General features: G+C 40.5%; 1 protein-coding gene across 3 annotated transcripts in view; it reads right to left on the bottom strand.

The window, feature by feature from the left end:
• Positions 1-23,413, bottom strand: part of INPP4A (inositol polyphosphate-4-phosphatase type I A) — a 430,069-nt gene that overhangs the window by 179,645 nt on the left and 227,011 nt on the right. For all 3 annotated transcript variants that reach the window (XM_053707704.1, XM_053707705.1, XM_053707706.1), the window contains exon 10: positions 2,430-2,577. In XM_053707704.1, the coding sequence (XP_053563679.1) occupies positions 2,430-2,577 (148 nt within the window). The remainder of the gene's footprint in view (positions 1-2,429; positions 2,578-23,413) is intronic.

Genomic DNA, 23,413 nt, shown 5'->3' with positions numbered 1-23,413 from the left:
AAAAGGAAATTATCCTTTAGATTAAATCATGGGGGAATCTGGTTATTGCAATGAGACAGTTTCTTTGGAAAGTATGGTTTGTCATAAGGTTTTATTTCTATGTGACTGATTTGTGGCTAGAATTCATTGAGGTGGGATCTATAACAGTTGAATTTGATCATTATTAATTTAGTTTTGAGCGCCTTAGAGCTGGTTTAGGGAGTTTTCTTCAGCTCTTTGGTGTGTGTCCCAAAGTAGGTTACTCTTTCCTGCTATTATTTTAGAAAAGGTTAATAAGACCGTATGTGTTTCACAAACACAACAGTCAGTTTACTATGTTGCTAAAAAGCTAAATATATATTTGCAGTATCTGGTTGTTAAGAAGAGTTAATTACATTAATTAAAAAACATTCGTTAAAATTAATTCAATAAAATAAATATCAACAGCATTCCATAAAAAAAAATAAAACCAACAGAAACACAATTCAAAAAGTTCATATGGAGACCCAATTCATTGACAGAGTCCAATACGACAGATGATATTGAGTAATCCTGTAGCGAGACAAGTTAAGAGATCCTTGTCACAGTATGATAAAAGCTTTAAAATAAAGGTGCACTTTTTTACCTACACCGTAAGAGTGCAGAGTCCTATGGGTGCCTTAAAGAGATGACTCCACTCTGTATATGGTTCAGTATGCAGTCCGGTTACTTGCAACTGTTATAGAAATCAAATAAAAGCTCCGTTGTATGTGTAGCTTCTCAAATCTGCCGTCTGTGATCCTCAAGTCGTCAAACTACAGAAGCCCCAATAGGGAAAAAAACAGAGCAACGCGTTTCAGCTAGAGAAAGGCTTGTAGCCGAAATGTGCTGCTCTGTTTTTTCCCTATTGGGGCTTCCGTAGTTTGAACACTTGAGGATCACAGGTGGCAGATTTGAGAACCTACACATACAAAGGAACTTTCATTTGATTACTCCAACAGTTGCGAATTACCGGACAACATATAAAGCCATATCCAGAGTGGAGTCATCTATTTAAGACACCCATAGAACTGTGCACACTTATGGTGTAAGTAAAAAAAGTGCACCTTTATTTTAAAACTTCTATCATACTGTGACAAGGATCTCTTGTCTTGTCTCGCAACAGGATTTCTGGATATCATCTGTTGTATTGGACTCAATGAATTGGGTCTCCATATGAACTTTTTGAATTGTGTTTGAATTGCTTTTTTTTGTTTGTTTTTTATTATGGAATGCTGTTGATCTTTATTTTGCATTAATTATAATGATTGCATATATATTTAGCTTTTTAGTGCCATAGTAAACTGACTGTTCTGTTTGTGAAACACATACGGTCTTATTAACCTTTTCAGTGTCACTGAGGGTTCAATTGGAGGAGCACCCTATCTATATCATTATATTAGTATCGTCCTAGTGCAGTAAACATAACAATTATATTATTATTTTAGAGCAGTTCTCATATAAATTAATGACTGTAGCTATTAAAGGGAAATGAAACCCCAAAAAATTATTTCATGATTCAGATAGAGGACACAATTTTTAAAAAGTTTCCACTTTACTTCTATTATCAATTTTTTTTTTCATTCTCATGTTATTCTTTGTTTAAGAGATACCTAAGTAGGTAGCGTGCACATGCCTGAAGCACTACACAATAGAAAATAGTGCTGCCATCTAGTGCTCCTGCTAATGTATAACATTGTTGCAAAACTGCTGCTATATAGTGCTGCAGACACATGCACTCTTGAGCTTACATTTCTGCTTTTCCACAAAGGATAACAAGAAAACTAAGAAAATTTTATAATGGAAGTAAATTAGAAAGTTGTTTAAAATGTTATGTTCTATCTAAATCATGAAAGAAAAAAAATTGGGTTTTATGTCCCTTTAATTAGGGGCTGGAAGTTTTCTGCGGCTTGAGTTTGACAGCTGGTAAGCAATTACGGATAGTGTCAGGGATGTCCCCAGGCTGCAACTCTGTCCCTATCAAGCATAGGAAATGTAGGTAAGCAATTACGGATAGTGTCAGGGATGTCCCCAGGCTGCAACTCTGTCCCTATCAAGCATAGGAAATGTAGGTAAGCAATTACGGATAGTGTCAGGGATGTCCCCAGGCTGCAACTCTGTCCCTATCAAGCATAGGAAATGTAGGTAAGCAATTACGGATAGTGTCAGGGATGTCCCCAGGCTACAACTCTGTCCCTATCAAGCATAGGAAATGTAGGTAAGCAATTACGGATAGTGTCAGGGATGTCCCCAGGCTGCAACTCTGTCCCTATCAAGCATAGGAAATGTATGTTTACTTCTCTATAATAAACCAGAATTGATAAACCACTGTAACTCACAGAGTATGTGTAACAATTACAAAATGCTTTCATTTGCTCTAGAATACAGAAAGCAGCTTCTTTACCAAATCTGGTAAAAAGTAAGATGCTTACCGTGCTGCATCCTCTTCAAGTAGTAATTTCACGAACTGTCTAGGGATGTGTAAAGATAGCACACTCTCAGCCATTTGCTCTAATATCCGCAGGTGGTTGCCATCTGTTGTAGGGAATCTGTACATTCTACAGATAGATCCACCAAATACTGAAAAAAGAACCAACAACTGAATATAATGGGTGACTATCAAGTGCCCACATAGAGAAAGGGATACATTTTGAAACGAAGGCGGGTTACGCAAGACACAGTCAAGGCAAATGGGTCCCTGGTGAAGGAGAATTACCTTGGTTAATAGAAGCAAAAGGAAGGGTACTCTAGACAAGGATACATTGACAGTTAGATAATACCAATAACATGGTAAAAACTTGAAAACAAAATTTATACTTGCCTGATGAATTTCTTTTTTTCCGGATATGGAGAGTCCACAACGTCATTCAATTACTAGTATGAATATCACTCCTGGCCAGCAGGAGGCGGCAAAAAGCACCACAGCAAAGCTGTTAAGTGTCACACCCCTACCCATAATCCCCAGTCATTCGACGGAAGGGAAATGGAAAAGGAATAACACAAAGGTGTAGAGGTGCCCGAGGTTTAGTAAAAAATAACTGTCTTAATAAAGGATGGGGTTGTGGACTCTCCATATCCGGAAAGAAATAAATTTATCAGGTAAGCATACATTTTGTTTTCTTTCCTAAGATATGGAGAGTCCACAACGTCATTCAATTACTACTGGGAACCAATACCCAAGCTATAGGACACAGAATGAACAGAAAGGGAGAACAAGACAGGCAGACCTAAACAGAAGGCACCACCGCTTGAAGAACCTTTCTCCCAAAAGAGGTCTCAGCCGAGGCAATAGTATCAAATTTCTAAAATTTTGAAAAAGTATGCAGAGAGGACCAAGTTGCAGCCTTGCAAATCTTTTCCACAGAAGCCCTAGTGGAATGAGCAGTAATTCTCTCAAGAGGCTGCTGTCCAATAGTCTCATAAGCAAAACGAATCATACTTCTCAACCAGAGGGAAAGAGAAGTAGAAGTAGCCTTCTGACCCTTACACTTTTTTGAGACACAAATATATAGGGCAAAAGACTGGCAAAAATCCTTAATCGCCTGTAGGTAGAATTTTAGAGCACGCACAACATCCAAGTTGTGCAACAGACGTTCTTTATGAGAAAAAGGATTGGGACAGAGAGAAAGAAGAACAATTTCCTGATTAATATTTCTATACGAAACCACTTTAGGAAGAAACCTCAATTTAGTACGAAGAACCGCCTTATCCGCATGAAAGATAAGGTAAGGCGAATTACACTGCAAAGCAGAGAGTTCCGAAACTCTCAGAGCAGAAGAGATAGCAATAACAAACAAAACCTTCCAAGACAGCAACTTAATATCTATGGAATGCATTGGCTCAAATGGAGCCCACTGCAAAACTTTAAGAACAAGGTTAAGGCTCCAAGGAGGAGCAACAGGTTTAAACACAGGCCTGATTCTGACCAGAGCCTGACAAAAAGATTGAACATCTGGCACATCTGCCAGACGCTTGTGTAACAAAATAGATAATGCAGAAATCTGACCTTTCAGAGAACTGACTGATCACCCTTTCTCCAGACCTTTCTGGAGAAAAGACAAAATTCTAGGAATCCTGACCCTACTCCAAGAGTAGCACTTAGATTCACACGAATAAAGGTATTTACGCCATACCTTATGGTAATTTTTTTGAGTAACAGGCTTGTAAGCCTGGATCATGGTCTCAATGACTGCGAAAATCCACGCTTAGACAGAACTAAGCGTTCAATCTCCAAGCAGTTAGCTTCAGAGAAACGAGATTTGGATGGAGGAGTGGACCCTGAGTTAGAAGGTCCTTCCTCAGAGGCAAACTCCAAGGCGGCCGAGAGGACATCTTCACTAGGTCTGCATACCAGATCCTGCGAGGCCATGCAGGAGCTATTAGAATTACTGATGCTCTCTCTTGTTTGATACAAGCTATAACTCGTGGAAGGAGCGCAAACAGAGGAAACAGGTATGCTAGACCAAAAACCCAAGGAACCGCCAGAGCATCTATCAGAGCGGCCTGAGGATCTCTTGACCTTGAACCGTACCTTGGAAGCCGAGACACCATCAGATCCAACTCAGGCACCCCCCATGAGGGTTAACCTGGAGAACACCTCTGGATGGAAAGCCCACTCCCCGGGATGAGATGTCTGTCCGCTCAGGAAATTCGCTTCCCAGTTGTCCACTCCAGGAATGTGGATGGCAGATAGACAACAATTGTGAGCTTCCGCCCACTGAATAATCCGTGCCACCTCCTTCATGGCTAAGGAACTTTGAGTTCCTCCCTTGTGGTTGATGTAAGCCACTGAGGTGATGTTGTCCAACTGAAACCTGATAAACCGGGCTAAAGACAATTGAGGCCAAGCCATAAGAGCATTGTAAATCGCTCTCAACTCCAAGATGTTTATGGGGAGAGCAGATTCCTCCCGAGTCCATAGTCCCTGCACCTTTAACGAGTCCCAGACTGCTCCCCAGCCTAGAAGGCTGGTGTCCGTGGTCGCAATCACCCAGGAAGGTCTCCGGAAGCATGTGCCCTGAGACAGATGGTCCTGAGAAAGCCACCACGGGAGAGTGTCTCTTGTCTCCGTTCCATTGTCTGAGCATGCATAATTGCAGAGCTCTCAAATGGAATTGAGCAAAGGGAATGATGTTCATGGAATCGACCATCAGACCAATTACCTCCATACATTGAGCCACTGATGGCCGAACAGTAGACTGAAGAGAAAGGCAAGAGAAGAGAATTTTGGATTTTCTGACCTCCTTCAGAAAATTTTTCATGGATAGGGAATCTATTATGGTCCCTAAGAAAACCACCCTTGTAGCTGGAACAAGGGAACTCTTTTCCAGATTCACTTTCAAACCGTGGAAAAGTAGAAAAGACAACAAGATCTCTGTATGAGAGTTGGCTTGTTAAAAAGATGGCGCCTGAACCAACATGTCATCCAGGAATGGGGCCACTGCAATTACCCGAGACCTGATCACTGACAAGAGAGCCCCCAGAATCTTTGAGAAAATTCTGGGAGCTGTGGCAAGTCCAAACGGAAGAGCCACAAACTGAAAGTGTTTCTCTAAAAAGGCACATCTCAGGAATTTGTGATGATCCCTGCGGATGGGAACATGAAGATACGCATCCTTCAGGTCTATGGTCGTCATGAACTGACCCTCTTGGACCAAAGGAAGAATGGAACGAATGGTTTCCATTTTGAAAGACAGTATTCTGAGAGACTTGTTGAGGCAATTTAGGTCTAAAATATTTTTTTTGGGAACCACAAACAGATTTGAATAGAATCCTAGACCCTGATCCCTTACTGGAACTGGAACAATCACTCCCAGGGAGGAAAGGTCCTAACGCAGTTCAAGAATGCCTTTTTTTTACCTGGTCTGCAGATAATCTTGAGAGGTGGAATCTGCCCCTGGGAGGGAAAGTTTTTCTATTTTGTAACCCTGAGATACTGAGCCCAAGAATCTGGGACATCTCGTCTGCACACTTGACAAAACAGGGAAAGTCTGCCCCCCCACTTGATTCGATCCCGGACCAGGGGCCGACCCTTCATGCTGACTTAGACTCAGCTGAGGGTTTCTTTGATTGCTTCCCCTTATTCCAAGACTGATTGGGCTTCCAAGAAGACTTGGACTGCTCCTGCTTGGAAGAGAGAGAGGAAGACTTTTGAAGTTACGAAAGCAACAAAAATTACTTTGACGTCCTTTGAGTCTGTTCTTCTTGTCTTGCGGTAGAAAACATAATTTATACTAACCAGATAAATTCCTTTCCTTCTGGATAGGGAGAGTCCACGGATTCATTGCTTACTATTGGGAAATACAACACCTGGCCACCAGAAAGAGGCACAGACACCCCAGGGAAAGGCTTAACTATCCCTCCCACTTCCTCATTAACCCAGTCATTCTGGCAAAGGAACAAGGAAAAGTAGGAGAAACATTAGGGTATAAATGGTGCCAGAAAAAAAATAATTAAGGGACCACCCATAGACAAGAAAAAACGTGCGGGCCGTAAAACTCTCCCTATCCGGAAGGAAAGGAATTTATCTAGTAAGCATAAATTATGTTTTCCTTCCAAAGATAGGGAGAGTCCACAACTTTTTTCCTTAATGTTCGGAAAACTTTACCCAAGCTCCAGAGTACACTGAATGAATAACGTGAGGGAACAAAAAGGAAGAGGCGGACCAAATTCTGAGGGCACCACAGTCTGCAAAACTTTTCTCCCGAAAGCTGCTTCAACCGAAGCAAAAACATCAAACTTGTAAAATTTTGAAAAAGTATGTAAGGAGGACCAGGTAGCCGCCTTACAAATCTGATCCATAGAGGCCTCGTTCTTAAAGGCCTCTTAAAGGCAAAAGAGGAAGCCACTGCTCTAGTGGAATGAGCCAATATCCTCTCAGGAAGATGATGTTCCGTTGTCTGGTAAGCTAAGCAGATGAAACTATTTAACCAAAAAGATAGGGAAGTCGAAGTAGCCTTCTGCCCCTTATGCTTCCCCGAATAGACAACAAACAAAGAGGAAGATTGGCTAAACTCCTTAGTAGCCTGAAGATAGAACTGCAAGGCATGAACCACATTCAAATTGTGACATAAGCGTTCCTTCGATGAAGAAGAATTAGGACACAAGGAAGGAACTATAATCTCCTGATTGATGTTGCGATCTGACACAACCTTAGGAAGAAAACCTAATTTAGTACATAAAACTGCCTTATCTGCATGAAAAAATCAGATAAAGGAGCTCACATTGCAAAGCAGAGGTCTCAGAAACGCTCGACACAGAGGCAATTGCCAATAAAAGAGAACCTTCCAAGATAACAATTTAATGTCAACGGAATGTAGAGACTCAAACGGAACCTGTTGCAAAACCCGAAGAACAAGATATATGCTCCAAGGAGGAGCCCCAGATCTAAACACAGGTCTGATCCTAATCCTTAACAAAGGACTGCACATCTGGAAGTTCAGGGAACAAGCAGAAAGGCCCTTCGACAGCCCAATCTGGAGAAAAGATAAGATCCTGGCAACCTTAATTCTGTGCCAGGAAAATCCACACTCTCCACACCAGAAAAAGTAGGTCCTCCACACCTTGTGGTAGATACGCAGAGTAACTGGTTTACGAGCTTGAGTAAGAGTATCAATGACATTCTCAGAGAAACCTCTCTTGGCTAAGACTAAGCGTTCAATCCCTGCACAGTCAGCCTCAGAGAATATAGATTTTGATGAACAAATGGACCTTGTATTAGCAGGTCTCTGCGACAAGGTAACTTCCACAGAGGAGATGAGGACATACCCACTAGATCCACAAACCACATCCTTCGCGGCCACGATGCAGCAAACAGGATTACTGATACCCGCTCCTGCTTGATGCGGCCCACCACTCGATGAAGAAACGGACGGTAATGGAGGAAAAAGATATGCGAGTTTCAACCTCCAGGGCACTGCTAGTGTATCTATTAGATCCGAAGTTCAAGAATGCCTCTCTTTTTACCTGGTCTGCAGATAATCTTGAGAGGTGGAATCTGCCCCTGGGAGGGAAAGTTTTTCTTTGTAACCCTGAGATAATATGTCCACAGCCCAAGGATCTGGGACATCTCGTCTCCACACTTAACAAAACAAGGAAAGTCTGCCCCCCCACTTGATTCGATCCTGGACCGGGGGCGAACCCTCCATGCTGACTTAGACTCAGCTGAGGGTTTCTTTGATTGCTTCCCCTTATTCCAAGACTGATTGGGCTTCCAAGAAGACTTGGACTGCTCCTGCTTGGAACAGAGAGAAGACTTTTGACCTTTGACCTAGAAAAAAGATAAGATCCTGGCAACCTTAACTCTGTGCCAGGAAACTCCACACTCTCCACACCAGAATAAGTAGATCCTCCACATCTTGTGGTAGATACGCCAAGTAACTGGTTTACGAGCTTGGATAAGAGTATCAATGATATTCTCAGAGAAACCTCTCTTGGCTAAGACTAGGTGTTCAATCTCGGCGCAATCAGCCTCAGAGAATCTAGATTTTGATGAACAAATGGAGCTTGTATTAGCAGGGACAAGGTAACTTTCACAGAGGAGATAAGGACATCCCCACTAGATCCGCAAACCACATCCTTCACGGCCACGATGCAGCAATCAAGATTACTGATACCCGCTCCTGCTTGATGCGGGCCACCACTAGAGGAAGAAACAGTAATGGAGGAAAAAGATATACGAGTTTCAACCTCCAGGGCACTGTTAGTGCATCTATTAGATCCGCTTAGGGATCCCTCAACCTCGACCCATACCTGGGTAGCTTGGTATTGAGACGGGATGCCATGAGATCCATCTCCGGTGTTTCCCACTTGCTCCATATCTCTGCAAACACCTCTGGATGGAAAGACCATTCCCCTGAATGGAAGGATTACCTGCTGAGAAAATCCGCCTCCCAGTTGTCCACAGCCGAAATGTGGATTGCTGACAGCGAACAGCTGTGGGCCTCCGCCCACTGCAGAATCTGAGATACTGCCTTCATCGCCAAGGAACTTCTCGTTCCCCCTTGATGGTTGATATAAGCCACCGAGGTTATATTGTCTGATTGGAATCTGATAAACTGGGACGAACCCAGAAGAGGCCAAACCTTCAAGGCCTTGAAGATTGCCCGTAGTTCCAAAATATTGACCAGGAGGGAGGACTCCTCCTGAGTCCACAACCCCTGTTCCTTCCTGGCACCCCAAACAGCTCCCCATCCGGATAGGCTTGTGTCAGTAGTCACAATCTCCAAGGATGGTCTTAAGAAGCTTGTCCCTCAGGACAGATGATCTGGACAGAGCCACCAAGAGAGTGATTCTCTCGACCAGATGTCTAACACAATCTGTTGAGACAAATCTGAATGATCTCCAGGACTAAAGGAGTCTGGACTTAGAAGTTATATCCACAGACCAAGACTTCAACCAGAGTGCCCGGTGGGCTAGGACCACAAAGCCAGAGGCCTTTGCATTTAGGCAAATAATTTGCATGTTCGCATCACAGATAAAAGAATTAGCAATTCACAGAGCTTTAATTCTGTCTTGAATATCCTCGAGGGGAGACTCCACCTCAATGAGTTCCGACAAAGAGTTGCACCAGTAGGTAGCCTCTCCGGCAACCGCGGCAGCTGCAGTTGCTGGTTGAAACAAAAAACCCGTATGTTGAAACATCTTTCTCAGAAAGGTTTCCATTTTCTTATCCATCAGCTCTCTGAGCAAAGAACAATCCGCAAGAGGTATAGTAGTACATTTAGCAAGCGTAGAGATAGCACCATCCAGCTTAGGAATGGAGCCCCACAAATCCAGTTAAGAGTCCGGGACTGGAAACAATTTAGGATTAGATGTGCTATGAGGAACTGCATGTGGAGTGGATAATGTAGCAAGGGTAGTAATCTCACAGGATGCCGAGTCATGAGAGGTAGACGGCTCCAAGGGACTAAGAGCCGTAGCAGACTTGTCTCCCATCTTAGATGTTATAATGGTGTTAAGGCATGGGAAAAACACGGCCTCCACAATATAAGCAGGTATGATTTAGTACAGAAGGAGTACCTTCTAACATGTCAGATTCCTCCATAGTTCAGGTTATACCCACAGAAGGACATTTATATTCCCAATGGCTGGGGCACTCACCACAGTTAACAGAGGAAAAGCTCTCCTCAGGTTGTGTAAAAATTGAAACAATCTTACCTCCAGGAACCATGCTGTGGAACAGAACACAGCCTCTCAAGTGTGACAGTCGTATAGCAGCGCTCCTGACATGGACTTAAGTGAGAGAAAGCAGGCAGTGAAACTTGTTGACACCGATTGCATAGGAGCTGTTAGCAGTAGTCTGGATTGTTTCGCAGAAAAACTTTCCCTGCATCTCCAGACTTTCATCAATACTCTCACTGAGAGGTTGAAATGACTACTTAAAATTTCAGTCCTTTCTCGAAGGGCAGTTACCCTTTTTCAGGACTCTCCAAATCTTCTGCCACTTCTCTGCCACCTCCTAACATGACGAAAGGCAAAGAATGACTGGGGTAATGAGGATGTGGGAGGGATATTTAAACCTTTGGCTGGGGTGTCTTTGCCTCCTCCTGGTGGACAGGTGTTGTATTTCCCAACAGTAAGGAATGAAGCCGTGGACTCTACCTATTTTAGGAAGGAAAAGACCATTTTCCACACATATTATCAGAAATTATTTCTGCCAGACCAGGTCCGAAAAAGTCTTACCCTTGCAAGGAAGGGCCAGAAGCTTTGACTTAGAGGTAACATCAGCTGACCAAGCTTTTAGCCACAAAGCCCTGCTGGCTAAGACAGTGAAGCCAGCCATATTGGCTCCCAGTCTAATAATTTGTATGTTAGCATTAGAAATAAAGGAATTGGCTAGTTTGAGAGCCTTAATCCTATCTTGGATCTCCTCCAACGGAGTCTCTACTAAAATTGATTCAGTCAAGGCATTGCACCAATAAGATGCAGCACTTGCTACTGTGGCAATACAGACTGCAGGTTGCCATTGAAGACCCTGATAAACATACATCTTTTTCAAATAAGCCTCCAGCTTCTTTTCCATGGGATCCTTAAAGGAGTACCTATCCTCTATAGGGATCATAGTTCTCTTAGCCAAGTAGAAATAGACCCTTCTACTTTAGGCACTGTGCGCCATGAATCTTTATTGGAGTCAGCAACAGGAAACATCTTTTTAAAGACGGAGACTGGGAAAAAGGTATACTGGCTTCTTCCATTCCTGTGAAATAATCTCTGTCACACGGTCTGGAACAGGAAAAACCTCCACAGAGGAAGGAACATCATAGTATTTATTAAGTTTACTAGACGTCTTAGGGTTGACAACGACAGCAGTATCGGAGTCGTCCAAAGTAGCCAATACCTTTAACAGTACACAAAGGTGTTCAAGCTTAAATCTAAAGTTTACTTCTTCAGTATCAGATTAAAGAATAATACTGTCCGAATCTGAGATTTCACCCTCAGAGGCTACCGACGTATCCTCCTCATCAAACTTATGAGGGAGGGCATCCTGCGTAGCAGTAGGTGGAACAGAAACTATACTATCTGAATGTCTAATTTTCCTCTTGCGTTTTCCCAGCATAGTAAAAGCAGATAATGCCGCAGATACAGCAGAAGATACATGTGCAGCAAAATCTGCAGGCAAGTAAACTCCTTAAGGAGGCTGAAAGGAACTGCAGGGTACTGTATGTAACGTCATAGTGGCTTGGGATGTTTGAGGAGAAAGCTGTGGCATTATCTGAACAGCATCACCCTGAGAGACATTGGGCTCAGAGGGCAACAATTTATCTTTAAATAGAAGTGTTCTAACTAAGCATGCAGCACGGAATTTCATAGGCAAAACAATTTGTGCCTCAAGGCAAAACAAGCATTTGTCAAAAGACACAGAGTCTTGGTCCATGTCCATAATACTAAATAAAAATTCCCCAAATTGTAGACATTTTTTAAATACACTGTCACTTTAAGAATTTTTAATACCACAGCCGCTTAACGTTATGCAAAAATTCTTTAAAATAATAAACCAATCAGGCCCCCTAAACCTCAGATAGGCTGAGGAGCCTTACCGTAACACTTATACAAAATTTTGCTGCCAGAAGTCTCTAAAATAATCATATAGTAGATCAACACTGAAGAGACTGAAATTCAATGACGCTGCTCCGTTTTGTGATATCCGACAGCAGAGAGAAGTCACATGACCAGCAGAGAGAGGAAACTATGCAGCAAGTAAAAGGCGCTTTTCCCTCTGCCTACAACACCGGAGCTTAATTTACACAAGCTCAAGTAGTCTGTCAGTTAGCCTGTTCTAGCTAAGCAAGCAAAGAAAACAAACTGCCAAATTTTAAGTTTATACATAAATCCCTGTATAAAACATAAGCCACACACATACTAATAAAGTGTTTCAACAAAATTAGCCCAGAGGAAAAACATCCCAATAAAGGGAAGATTAACCCCTAGAGGCCTATTTATCAAGCCGTGTACCGCAAATACGCTGGAATTCTGCAGCGTAATTGTGGAGAGCCTGATTCCCCTTATTTATCAAAGCCTACAGACCGGCAAAAGTAGAAATTTGTGACGTAACATACGATCCACCGGTCTCAGTTCAACACAGATCAATGCTTACGTCATTACAGATGTTCCGAATGCAAATTCGGCACTATCTGACTACTTTTGCTAGTTATCAAATATCTAGCAGGTACGCTTGCCACTATTCCGGCCCAGCGTACCTGCTTTCAATGCCATAGGAATCAATGGGAGTCTGAAAGCAGTGAAAGCTTATGTTCGTTGCTGCCCGATATCCCATTGATTCCTATGGGAGAATAAAAGTTATGTTTACACCTAACACCCTAACATGTACCCTGAGTCTAAAGACCCCTAATCTGTCACCCCCTACACCGCCGCCACCTATATTATACTTATTAACCCCTAATCTGCTGCCCCGACACCGCCGCCACCTACATTATACTTATTAACCCCTAATCTGCTGCCCCGCCACCGCCGCCACCTATATAAAGTTATTAACCCCTATTCCGCCGCTCCCGGACCCCTTCGCCACCTACATAAAGTTATTAACCCCTATCCCGCCGCTCCCGGACCACCACCCGTCACCTACATAAAGTTATTAACCCATATCCTGCCGCTCCCGGAGCCAACCGCAACTAAATAAATGTATTAACCCTTAAACCCCTGGCCTCCCACATCACCAGCACTTACAAAACTTATTAACCCCTAAACCGCCAGCCCCCCACATCACTATAAACTAAATTAACCTATTAACCCCTAAACCTAACAACCCCTTAACTTTACATTAAATATTAATCGCATTCTATTGGCTGATTGGAATAGTCAATAGAAGGCAAGCTCAACAGCCAATAGGATTTTTTCAACCTTAATTTCCGATTGGCTGATAGAATTCTATCAGCCAATCGGAATCTAAGGGACGCCATCTTGGATGACGTCATTTAAAGGAACCTTCATTCCGAAGAAGACGTAAGAAGAGGATGCTCCGCGTCGGATGTCTTGAAGATAGAGCCGATCCGCGCCGGATGGATGAAGATAGAAGATGCCGTCTGGGTGAAGACTTCTGCAGGCTTGGATGAAGACTTCGGCTGGCTTCGATGAGGATGGATGTCAGCTCTTCAGAAACTGTAAGTGGATCTTCGGGTGTTAGTGTTAGGATTTTTTTAAGGGTTTATTGAGTGGGTTTTATTTTTAGATTAGGGTTTGGGCTTTTGAAAAAGAGCTAAATGCCCTTTTAAGGGCAATGCCCATACAAATGCCCTTTTCATGGCAATGGGGAGCTTAGTTTTTTTTAGTTAGGTTTTTATTTGGGGGGGTTGGTTGTGTGGGTGGTGGGTTTTACTGTTGGGGGGCATTTGTATTTTTTATTTACAGGTAAAAGAGCTGATTTCTTTGGGGCAATGCCCCGCAAAAGGCCCTTTTAAGGGCCATTTGTAGTTTATTGTAGGTTAGGTTTTTTTTATTTGGGGGGGACTTTTTTTATTTTCATAGGGCTCTTAGATTAGGTGTAATTAGTTTAACTATTTGATAATTTATTTTTTATTTTGTATAGCTTAGTGTTTATTTATTTTTTGTAACTTAGTGTTTGTTATTTTGTGTAACTTAGTTGTTAGTTTTTTGTAACTTTGTAATTTTTAATTGTAGATTTAAAATATTTGAGTAGGGTTAGGCGTTTAAATATATAATATAGTTAATTTAATTTGTAGTTTAATGTAATTTTAGTATAACAATTAGGGTAGGTTAATTAATAGTTTAATATAATTTTAGTATAACAGTTAGGGTAGATTAATTATAAGTTTAATATAGTTTAATTTAAATCTAAAGGTAAGTTTAAATTTATTATAAGATAGGGATGAGTTAATATTTAATATAAAGTTAGCGAGTTGTTAGGTTCAGGGGTTAATAGGTTAATTTAGTTTATGGTGATGTGGGGGGCTGGCGGTTTAGGGGTTAATAGGTTTAGTAAGTGGTAGTGATGTGGGAAGCCAGAGGTTTAGGGGTTAATACATTTAGTTAGTTGCGGCGGGGTCCAGGAGTGGCGGGATAGAGGTTAATAAGTTTATTAGAATTGCGGTGGGCTCCGGGAGCGGCGGTTTAGTAGTTAATAACTTTATTTAGTTGTGGCGGGGTCCGGGAGCGGAGAGATAGGGGTTAAACAGTTTAGTATAGTGGCTGTGTTTAGTGACACTATACAAATAGTTAACAACAGTCCGCTGCTCATCGCCCCGTACTTGGTGTGCAGCTTTTTGACAGTTTTTTTGTTAAATATGGAAAGCGTATTCAAGTCCACGGCCGCGATGTTAGGCGATGTCAGGAGAGTGTATTGGTGCCGTTGAATGCAAGTAAGTTAACGGCTTGATAAGTAGGCCTCCTAGTCTCAACATACATAATGTGCCTGCCCACTGCCAAAGAAAATCCTGTATAATGGATTTAAAAAATGTCCCCATCTACTGCATATGACATATTCTTCTGAAGTGCAAGTCTCCAAGACCTAGAAGACAAAAGCACTTACCTGCAGTCTAGAAGACAGCTCACAAGGACACATACTCCTTACAGAGCTGTAGAAAAAGAAAGAACAGAGTAACCAACTCTGGCTTTCTGTACCATGGGCAGTGGTTAGGACACAAAGCAAGGACTACCTCACAACTTCCTAACTGCATAAAAGCCACCACTACTCTACTGAAGAGATTGACGTGGACTCGTGGGTAAGGGAGTGAAACTTAACAGCTTTTCTGTGGTGCTCTTTGCCTCCTCCTGCTGGCCAGGAGTAATATTCCCACTAATAATTGAATGACGTTGTGGACTCTTCATATCTTAGGAAAGAAAGCAAGTTCACAAACTAGTATCAGGACGCGTACAAACACGTTGAAGCTATGTCAAATTAATATGAACGCTTAACAGGAAACATCTAGGAGCCTGGGTTTTAAATTGTAGATTTGCCAGGATTCAGCATGGAGCTACTGTAGAGAGATGAGGAATTCAAATGAGTTTATATATTAATAGCTTATTTTTAATGCATGATACAAAATTTAATCTTCTCCAAGTATGCTACGCTCTATTTTCTGTATATATTTTTTTTACTGTTTTACCACATGAGCATTACTACTACTATTGTATTTATTATATTTAGGTTGTATGCCGGGTGATTGTGTCATTATTCACTGTTTAAAGACTATCATTGATGGTTATTATATAAGGCACTATTTTACTTATTACACTTTTCCCCTGTATTACTTAAGAAGATATAAGAAACAAAAGTTAAAATGTTTCATATTTTTTATTATTGGTCTTTTTTTAGTGTTTCACTGTTTTTTATTAAAGGGACAGTCTAATCCAAAATAAACTTTCATGATTAAGAAAGAGAATGTCATTTTAAACAATTTTCCAATTTGCTTTTATCACCAATTTTGCTTTGTTCTCTCTATATTCTTAGTTGAAAGCTAAACCTAGGAGGTTTATATCCTAATTTCTAAGCCCTTGAAGACCGCTTCTCTTCTCTCAGGGCATTTTAAACGTGTTTCACCACTAGAGGGTGTTAGTGCATGTGTGTCATATAAATAACACCGTGCTCACGCACGTGGAGTACAGGTGAGCCAGCTCTGATTGGATAAAAACATAATTTATGTAAGAACTTACCTGATAAATTCATTTCTTTCATATTAGCAAGAGTCCATGAGCTAGTGACGTATGGGATATACATTCCTACCAGGAGGGGCAAAGTTTCCCAAACCTTAAAATGCCTATAAATACACCCCTCACCACACCCACAATTCAGTTTAACGAATAGCCAAGAAGTGGGGTGATAAGAAAAAAGTGCGAAAGCATATAAAATAAGGAATTGGAATAATTGTGCTTTATACAAAAAAATCATAACCACCACAAAAAAAGGGCGGGCCTCATGGACTCTTGCTAATATGAAAGAAATGAATTTATCAGGTAAGTTCTTACATAAATTATGTTTTCTTTCATGTAATTAGCAAGAGTCCATGAGCTAGTGACGTATGGGATAATGACTACCCAAGATGTGGATCTTTCCACACAAGAGTCACTAGAGAGGGAGGGATAAAATAAAGACAGCCAATTCCTGCTGAAAATAATCCACACCCAAAATAAAGTTTAATGAAAAAACATAAGCAGAAGATTCAAACTGAAAACGCTGCCTGAAGTACTTTTCTACCAAAAACTGCTTCAGAAGAAGAAAATACAACAAAATGGTAGAATTTGGTAAAAGTATGCAAAGAGGACCAAGTTGCCGCTTTGCAAATCTGATCAACCGAAGCTTCATTCCTAAACGCCCAGGAAGTAGAAACTGACCTAGTAGAATGAGCTGTAATCCTATGAGGCGGAGTCTTACCCGACTCAACATAGGCAAGATGAATTAAAGATTTCAACCAAGATGCCAAAGAAATGGCAGAAGTTTTCTGGCCTTTCAAAAACCGGAAAAGATAACAAATAAACTTGAAGTCTTTCGGAAAGACTTAGTAGCTTCAACATAATATTTCAAAGCTCTAATAACATCCAAAGAATGCAACGATTTCTCCTTAGAATTCTTAGGATTAAGACATAATGAAGGAACCACAATGTCTCCACTAATGTTGTTGGAATTCACAACTTAGGTAAAAATTCAAAAGAAGTTCGCAACACCGCCTTATCCTGATGAAAAATCAGAAAAGGAGACTCACAAGAAAGAGCAGATAATTCAGAAACTCTTTTGGCAGAAGAGATGACCAAAAGGAACAAAACTTCCCAAGAAAGTAATTTAATATCCAATGAATGCATAGGTTCAAATGGAGGAGCTTGAAGAGCCCCCAGAACCAAATTCAAACTCCAAGGAGGAGAAATTGACTTAATGACAGGCTTTATACGAACCAAAGATTGTACAAAACAATGAATATCAGGAAGAATAGCAATCTGTCTGTGAAAAAGAACAGAAAGAGCAGAGATTTGACCTTTCAAGGAACTTGCGGACAAACCCTTATCTAAACCATCCTGAAGAAACTGTAATATTCTCGGTATTCTAAAAGAATGCCAAGAAAAATGATGAGAAAGACACCAAGAAATATAAGTCTTCCAGACTCTATAATATATCTCTCTGGATACAGATTTACGAGCCTGTAACATAGTATTAATCACAGAGTCAGAGAAACCTCTTTGACCAAGAATCAAGCGTTCAATCTCCATACCTTTAAATTTAAGGATTTCAGATCCTGATGGAAAAAAGGACCTTGAGACAAAAGGTCTGGTCTTAACGGAAGAGTCCACGGTTGGCAAGAGGCCATCCGGACAAGATCCGCATACCAAAACCTGTGAGGCCATGCCGGAGCTACCAGCAGAACAAACGAGCATTCCTTCAGAATCTTGGAGATTACTCTTGGAAAAAGGACTAGAGGCAGAAAGATATAGGCAGGATGATACTTCCAAGGAAGTGATAATGCATCCACTGCCTCCGCCTGAGGATCCCGGGATCTGGACAGATACCTGGGAAGTTTCTTGTTTAGATGAGAAACCATCAGATCTATTTCTGGAAGTTCCCACATTAGAACAATCTGAAGAAATACCTCTGGGTGAAGAGACCATTCGCCCGGAAGCAACGTTTGGGGACTGAGATAATCCGCTTTCCAATTGTCCATACCTGGGATATGAACCACAGAGATTAGACAGGAGCTGGATTCCACCCAAACCAAAATTCGAGATACTTCTTTCATAGCCAGAGGACTGTGAGTCCCTCCTTGATGATTGATGTATGCCACAGTTGTGACATTGTCTATCTGAAAACAAATGAACAACTCTCTCTTGAGAAGAGGCCAAGACTGAAGAGCTCTGAAAATTGCATGGAGTTCCAAAATATTGATCGGAAATCTCACCTCCTGAGATTCCCAAACCCCTTGTGCCGTCAGATACCCCCACACAGCTCCCCAACCTGTAAGACTTGCATCTGTTGAGATTATAGTCCAGGTCGGAAGAACAAAGAAGCCCCCTGAACTAAACGATGGTGATCTGTCCACCATGTCAGAGAGTGTTGTAAAATCGGTTTAAAGATATTAATTGAGATATCTTTGAGTAATCCCTGCACCATTGGGTCAGCATACAGAGCTGAAGAGGTCGCATGTGAAAACGAGCAAAGGAGATCGCATCTGATGCGGCAGTCCTAAGACCCAACATTTCCATGCATAAGGCTACCAAAGGGAATGATTGTGACTGAAGGTTTTGACAAGCTGATATCAATGTTAAACTTCTCTTGTCTGACAAGGACAGAGTCATAGACACTGAATTTATGTACAAAAACCTAAAAAGGTTACCCTTGTCTGAGGAATCAATGAACTGAATGGTAAATTGATCCTCCAACCATGAAATTGAAGAAACAACACAAGTCGATTCGTATGAGATTCTTCGAAAATGAGAAGACTGAGCAAGTACCAAGATATCGTCCAAATAAGGAAATAAAAAACCCTATTCTCTGATTACAGAAAAAAGGGGCACCGAGAACCTTTGAAAAAAAATTCTTGGAACTGAGGCTAGACCAAACGGTAGAGCCACAAAACTGGTAATGCTTGTCTAAAAAGAGAATCTCAGACACTAAAAGTGATCTGGATGAATCGGAATATGCAGATACACATCCTGTAAATCTATTGTAGACATATAATGCCCTTGCTAAACAAAAGGCAGGATAGTCCTACAGTAACCATCTTGAATGTTGGTATCCTAACATAATGATTCAATAATGACAGATCCGGAACTGGTCTGAAGGAATTGACCTTCTTTGGTACAAATGAAGAGATAAAATAAAACCCCAGCCCCTGTTCCAGAACTGGAACTGGCATAAATACTCCAGCCAACTCTAGATCTGAAACACATTACAGAAATGCTGAGCCTTTGCTGTGTTAACTGGGACACGGGAAAGAAAAGAATCTCTTAGCAGGAGGCCTTAACTTGAAGCCAATTCTGTACCTTTCTGAAACAATGTTTCTGAAACCAGAGATTAAGAACGGAATTGATCCAAATTTCTTTGAAGAAAACGTAATCTGCCCCATACCAGCTGAGCTGGAATAAGGGCCGCACCTTCATAGGTACTTAGGAGCTGGCTATAGGTTTCTATAAGGCTTGGATATATTCCAAACTGGAAATAGTTTCCAAACTGATACCGCTCCTGAGGATGAAGGATCAGGCTTTTGTTCCTTGTAAGGAAAGGAACTAAAATGATTAATTACCCTGGAAAGAAAGGGAAAGCAAAGATGACTTAGAAGACATGTCAGCATTCCAAGTTTAATCCATAAAGCTTCTCTAGCTAAAATAGCTAGAGACATATACCTGACATCAACTCTAATGATATCAAAAGATGGTATCACCAATAAAATTATTAGCATGTTATAGAATAATAATAATGCTATAAAATTATGATCTGTTACTTGTTGCTCTAAAGCTTCTAATCAAAAAGTTGAAGCTGCAGCAACATCCGCTAAAAATATAGCAGGTCTAAGAAGATTACCTGAACATAAGTAAGCTTTTCTTAGAAAGGATTCAATTTTCCTATCTAAAGGATCCTTAAATGAAGTACTATCTGCCGTAGGAATAGTAGTACATTAGCAGGAGTAGAGATAGCCCCATAACCTTAGGGATTTTTGTCTCAAAAAACTCTAATCTGTCAGATGGCACAGGATATAATTTGCTTAAACGTCTAGAAGGAGTAAATAAATTACCCAAATTATTCCATTCCCTGGAAATTACTTCAGAAATAGCATCAGGGAGATAAAACAATTCTGGAATAACTACAGGAGATTTAAAAAAACCTTATTTAAACGTTTACATTTAGAATCAAGAGGACCAGAATCCTCTATTTCTAATGCAAATAACACTTCTTTAAGTAAAGAACGAATAAATTCCATCTTGAACAAATACAAAGATTTATCAGCATCAACCTCTGAGACAGAAACCTCTGAACCAGAAGAACCATTATCAGTATCAGAATGATGATGTTCATTTAAAAATTCATCTGAAAAAAGAGAAGTTTTAAAAGACTTTTATGTATACTAGAAGGAGAAATAACAGACATAGCCTTCTTAATGGATTTAAAAAATAAAATCTCTTATGTTATCAGGAACACTCTGAAAATTAGATGTTGACGGAACAGCAACAGGTAATGTAACAGTACTAAAGGAAATTTTATCTGCATTAATAAGTTTGACATGACATGCAATACAAATAACAGCTGGAGAAACAGATACCAAAAGTTTATAGCAGATACACTTAGCTTGGTAGCTCCAGCACTGTGCAGTGACTTTCCTGAAGTAACTTCTGACTCAGTTGCAACGTGGAACATCTTGCAATATGTAAAAGAAAAAAACAACATATAAAGCAAAATTGATCAAATTCCTTAAATGACAGTTTCAGGAATGGGAAAAAATGCCAAAGAACAAGCTTCTAGCAACCAGAAGCAATAAAAAATGAGACTTAAATAATGTGGAGACAAAAGTGACGCCCATATTTTTTCGCGCCAAATAAGACGCCCACATTATTTGGCGCCTAAATGCTTTTTGGCGCCAAAAATGACGCCACATCCGGAACGCCGACATTTTTGGCGCAAAATAACGTCAAAGAATGACGCAACTTCCGGCGACACGTATGACGCCGGAAACGGAAATAGAATTTTTGCGCCAAAAAAGTCCGCGCCAAGAATGACGCAATAAAATGAAGCATTTTCAGCCCCCGCGAGCCTAACAGCCCACAGGGAAAAAGTCAAATTTTAAGGTAAAAAATGTTAAATTAAAATGCATTATCCCAAATATGAAACTGACTGTCTGAAAAATAAGGAAAGTTGAACATTCTGAGTCAAGGCAAATAAATGTTTGAATACATATATTTAGAACTTTATAAACAAAGTGCCCAACCATAGCTAGGAGTGTCACAGAAAATAAGACTTACTTACCCCAGGACACTCATCTACATATAGCAGATAGCCAAACCAGTACTGAAACGAGAATCAGTAGAGGTAATGGTATATATAAGAGTATATCGTCGATCTGAAAAGGGAGGTAAGAGATGAATCTCTACGACCGATAACAGAGAACCTATGAAATAGACCCCTTAGAAGGAGATCACTGCATTCAAATAGGCAATACTCTCCTCACATCCCTCTGACATTCACTGCACGCTGAGAGGAAAACCGGGCTCCAACTTGCTGCGGAGCGCATATCAACGTAGAATCTAGCACAAACTTACTTCACCACCTCCATCGGAGGCAAAGTTTGTAAAACTGAATTGTGGGTGTGGTGAGGGGTGTATTTATAGGCATTTTAAGGTTTGGGAAACTTTGCCCCTCCTGGTAGGAATGTATATCCCATACGTCACTAGCTCATGGACTCTTGCTAATTACATGAAAGAAATAGATGTCTGTCAAAAGAACTGAAATAAGGGGGCAGTTTGCAGAGGCTTAGATACAAGGTAATCACAGAAGTAAAAAGTGTATTTATATAACTGTGTTGGTTGTGCAAAACTAGGGAATGGGAAATAAAGGGATTATCTATATTTTTAAACAATAAAAATTCTGGTGTAGGCTGTCCCTTTAAGGTTATTTAGATGCATTACAATAGCATAAATAGATTTGATGAAATACAGAGTCAGTAGATTATACATTTTAGTATACAATGTTGATTCATAACAACTAATTTTTCATTTTCTTATAGATATATTATGAAAGAAATAGAGGGTGACAGATGAGAGAAGATGGATTTACATGATAGGATCCTTACAAATCAGGTTTCAAATGTTCATGACTAGAAGTATCTAATGTTTCTCAGTGTTAAAGGGACAGTAAACCTTAAAAATAATGTTATATCATTCTGCACATAGTGCAGAATTATATAACATTATATTAGCCAAACATTTATAAAACATAATATACCCTATTAATTTTTTTTTACAAAACACTGTTTTACAGACCCGCTCTCTGCTGAGCGGGTCTGTTATATTTACTCAGCGCATCGGGCCAGCTGTATAGTGACAGCCCGGCCCGACCGTGCCATAGAACTAAGTGCAGCTCGCTCCTGCTCTGTCAGACAGCGGGAGCGAGCTGCACTTAGTCTTATGGCGCGGTCGGCCCGGGCTATGACTATACAGCTGGCCCGATGCGCTGAGTAAATATAACAGACCCGCTCAGCAGAGAGCGGGTCTGTAAAACAGCGTTTTTAAAAAAAAATTAATAGGGTATATTATGTTTTATAAATGTTTGGCTAATATAATGTTATATGTGCAGAATTATATAACATTATTTTTAAAGTTTACTAACACTTTAAATATGAAGATAACCAACACTCTATTTACCAGGTATATGCTAGATCAGACATTTTTAATCTCTTGACAAAAGAACCATACATATTAATAAACATAACATTTAATTGTGTGTGTGTGTCCTCTGTTCCCAAATGAATGTTATATCTATAACAAAGTCAAGTTTCCTTACGTAGCCATAATGTAGCTTTTCTAGCATAAGAATATGTTCTACTTCAGATATAGATTGAACCTAAGTCGGTATTTGTTGCTTTTTCCAAAGTCTGGGTATCGCTCTTTTAGCGCAGTTAAGCAAACACTAAAATAATTTCCTGTGGTATGCACATCTTATTTTTGGGGGATGCTTAAAGGGACAGTCTAGGCCAAAATAAACTTTCATGATTCAGATAGAGCATGTAATTTTAAACAATTTTCCAATTTACTTTTATCACCAATTTTGCTTTTTTCTTTTGGTATTCTTAGTTGAAAGCTTAACCTAGGAGGTTCATATGCTAATTTCTTAGACCTTGAAGGCCACCTCTTTTCAGAATGCATTTTAACAGTTTTTCACCACTAGAGGGTGTTAGTTCACGTATTTCATATAGATAACACTGTGCTCGTGCACGTAAAGTTATCTGGGAGCAGGCACTGATTGGCTAGA

The sequence above is a fragment of the Bombina bombina genome, chromosome 3 (assembly GCF_027579735.1).
Source record: "Bombina bombina isolate aBomBom1 chromosome 3, aBomBom1.pri, whole genome shotgun sequence".
Classification (NCBI taxonomy): Eukaryota; Metazoa; Chordata; class Amphibia; order Anura; family Bombinatoridae; genus Bombina; species Bombina bombina.
Note: the sequence above shows the minus strand (reverse complement) of the source record. Positions and strands in the feature narration are given on the sequence as shown.